At 64.8% G+C, this 3,328-nt stretch overlaps 1 protein-coding gene across 1 annotated transcript in view; it reads left to right on the forward strand.

Annotated features, from left to right (window-relative positions):
• Positions 1–3,328, forward strand: part of LOC112961560 (ryanodine receptor 1-like) — a gene marked incomplete at both ends in the record, with an annotated part of 77,125 nt that overhangs the window by 66,686 nt on the left and 7,111 nt on the right. The window contains 5 exon segments of the mRNA XM_026056883.1: positions 604–613; positions 1,438–1,518; positions 1,827–1,915; positions 2,530–2,658; positions 3,231–3,327. Of these exon segments, the coding sequence (XP_025912668.1) occupies positions 604–613; positions 1,438–1,518; positions 1,827–1,915; positions 2,530–2,658; positions 3,231–3,327 (406 nt within the window).

Consider the following 3,328-nt stretch of genomic DNA (forward strand, 5'->3'; position numbering starts at 1 on the left):
GGGCTCTGGGGGTTATTATAGGGGCTATAGGGCTATAGGGTGTTATTATAGGGTCTATAGGGCTATAGGGTGTTTATGTAGGGTCTATAGGGCTGGGGGGTTATCGTAGGGTTTATAGGGCTGCAGAGAGTTACTGTAGGGTCTATAGGGCTCTGGGGGTTATCGTAGGGTCTATAGGGCTGCAGGATGCTACTGTAGGGTCTATAGGGCTGCGGGGTTATTATAGAGTCTATAGGGGCTATAGGGCGTTACTGTAGGGTCTATAGGGCTCTGGGGGTTATTATAGAGTCTATAGGGGCTATAGGGTGTTACTGTAGGGTCTATAGGGCTCTGGGGGTTATTACAGGGTCTATAGGGCTATAGGGTGTTACTGTAGGGTCTATAGGGCTCTGGGGGTTATTGTAGGGTCTATAGGGCTATAGGGTGTTACTGTAGGGTCTATAGGGCTGGGGGGTTATTGTACGGTCTATAGGGCTATAGGGTGTTACTGTAGGGTCTATAGGGCTATAGGGTGTTACTGTAGGGTCTATAGGGCTCTGGGGGGGTTGGGGGTCTATAGGATAACGGCCGTTACCGTAGGGTCTCCGGGTGGTGGGTCGGCAGCGTCCCCGCGGTGTCGGAGCAGGGTGGCACCGGCGTGGCCTCCCTGTCCCCGCGCAGGGCTGGCACCCGCAGCGTGTCCCCGCAGCATGTCCCCGCGTCCCCGGCTGCCGTCCCCGCGGCGGTGTCCCCACAGCATGCCTGTCCCCGCTTGTCCCCGACCCCAGCCCCCCCGGCTGTCCCCTCCCCGCTAACCCCATGCCGCCCTGACGTGTCCCTGTGCCACCCCCGGGTGTCCCTGTGCTGCCCTGGAGCGTCCCTGTGCCACCCTGGCATGTCCCTATGCCACCCCCGGGTGTCCCCGTGCTGCCCCGGAGTGTCCCTGTGCCACCCTGGCATGTCCCTGTGCCACTGCAGCATGTCTCTGCGCCACCCTGGTCATGTCCTCATGACGTCCCAGGGTGTCCCTGTGCCACCCTGGGGTGTCCTTAAGCCACAGTGGCATGTCCCCATGCCACCCTGGAGTGTCCCTAAGCTGCAGTGGCATGTCCCCATGGCACACCAGGGTGTCCCCAAGTCACGGTGGATGTCCCCAGCCACCCTGAAGTGTCCCCAAGCCATGGTGGCATGTCCCTGTGCCACCCTGGAGTGTCCCCAAGCCGCAGTGGCATGTCCCCAAGTCACGGTGGATGTCCCTGTGCCACCCTGGGGTGTCCCCAAGCCATGGTGGCACATCCTCATGCCACCCCATGCTGTCCCTGTGCCACCCCGTGTCCCCCTGCCACCCCGGGGTGGCCTGCTGCCTGCAGGAGGGGGCCGACATGCGGCTCACGGTGGCCCCGTGGCCCTGACCCCTGTCCCCGTCCCTGTCCCTGTCCCCATCCCCGTCGCCCCCAGGGGAGAAGGTGATGTCGGACGACGAGTTCACGCAGGATCTGTTCCGGCTGCTGCAGCTGCTCTGCGAGGGCCACAACAACGGTGCGGGGGGACACGGGGACACGTGGGGACACGGGGGGACACAGGGGGACATGGGGGGCAGAGGGAGCTGGGTATGGCTGGAGGCGGGGGGCTGGTGATGGGGCAGGAGAGGGGGCCATGGGGCAGGGTGGGGGCCATCAGGGCTGTGGGACAGGGCCATGGGGCTAGGAAGGGACCATGGGGCAGGGAAGGGACCATGGGGCAGGGACAGGGCTATGAGGGCTGGCCGTGGGGCAGGGATGGGGCTATGGGGCAGGGATGGGGCCGTGGGGCGGCCGTGGGGCAGGCTCTCACCGCGTGCCCCACAGATTTCCAGAACTACCTGCGCACGCAGACGGGGAACACGACCACCATCAACATCATCATCTGCACCGTGGACTATCTGCTGCGCCTGCAGGTGCCTGCCCCATAGCCGCCCCACGGCCGCCCCACGGCCCTCCCACCGCCAGACCCATGGCCAGACCCACAGCTCCACAGCCCACCCCATGGTGGGAGCCAAGACCTCGTGGCTGCCTTATGGCTGCCCCACAGCCAGACCCACGGCCACCCCATGGCCCTGCAGCCCACCCCACGGCTGCCCCATAGCTGGACCCGCAGCCAGACCCATGGCCCCTCTGCCCCACATCCCTGTCCCTAACCCTGCTCCTGATCCCAGCTCCCACTCCTGAGCCCCGTCCCCATCCCTGCCCCACATCCCCTGGCTCCGCCTGCTCCCCTTGTCCCTGACCCCATCCCTGACCCCCATCCCCATGTCCCCATGCCATTGACCCATCCTTGGGTCCCATGTCCCCGTCCCCAAGCCACTGATCATCCCTGTGTCCCCATCCCCATGTCCCCATGCTGGTGACCCATCCCTGGGTCCCATGTCCCTGTCCTCTGTCCCCACGCCCATGCTGCTGACCATCCCCATGTCTCCATCCCCTTGTCCCCATCCCCGTGTCCCCATGCCACTGGCCGTCCCCGTGTCGTGTCCCCGTCGCCCTGACCGTCCCCGTGTCCCCGCGGCGGCAGGAGTCCATCAGCGACTTCTACTGGTACTACTCGGGCAAGGACGTCATTGACGAGCAGGGCAAGCGCAACTTCTCCAAGGCCATGGCCGTGGCCAAGCAGGTCTTCAACAGCCTCACCGAGTACATCCAGGTGAGCCGCCCCACGGGCTGCCCCACGGCTGCCCCATAGCTGCCCCATGGCCTTTCCCATGGCCCCCCATAGCCTTTCACCGAGTACATCCAGGTGAGATGCCCCATAGCAGCCCCAAAGCTGCCCCATGGCTGCCCTATAGCACCTCACTAGGTACATGCAGGTGAGCTGCCCTATAGCAGCCCCATAGCCCCTCACCGAGTGCATCTAGGTGACCTGCCCCATAGGCGCCCCAGAGCTCCCCTTCTTGCCAAGCGCACCCAGGTGGGTGTCCCTGGTGTCCCCATGTGTCCCTGGGGTCCCTGTATGGTCCTCAGGGTCCTGGTGACCCCAGGGTCCCTGGTGTCCCTCCATGTCCCTGCGGTCCCAGTTTCCCTGAATGTCCCTGGTGTCCTCGTATGTCCCTGGGGTCCCCAGTGTCCCCATGGTCCCACTTTCCCTGCATGTCCCTGGTGTCCCTGCAGTCCCCAGGGTCCCGGTTTCCTTGCGTGTCCCCAGTGTCCCTGGTGTCCCTGGAGTTCCCGTGGTCCCCGGTGTCCCCGTGGTCCCAGTGTGCCCGCGTGTCCCCGCAGGGCCCCTGCACGGGGAACCAGCAGAGCCTGGCGCACAGCCGCCTCTGGGACGCCGTCGTCGGCTTCCTCCACGTCTTCGCCCACATGATGAAGAAGCT

This window comes from Apteryx rowi, unplaced genomic scaffold (assembly GCF_003343035.1).
Source record: "Apteryx rowi isolate R43461 unplaced genomic scaffold, aptRow1 scaffold_1334, whole genome shotgun sequence".
NCBI classification, from domain to species: domain Eukaryota; kingdom Metazoa; phylum Chordata; class Aves; order Apterygiformes; family Apterygidae; genus Apteryx; species Apteryx rowi.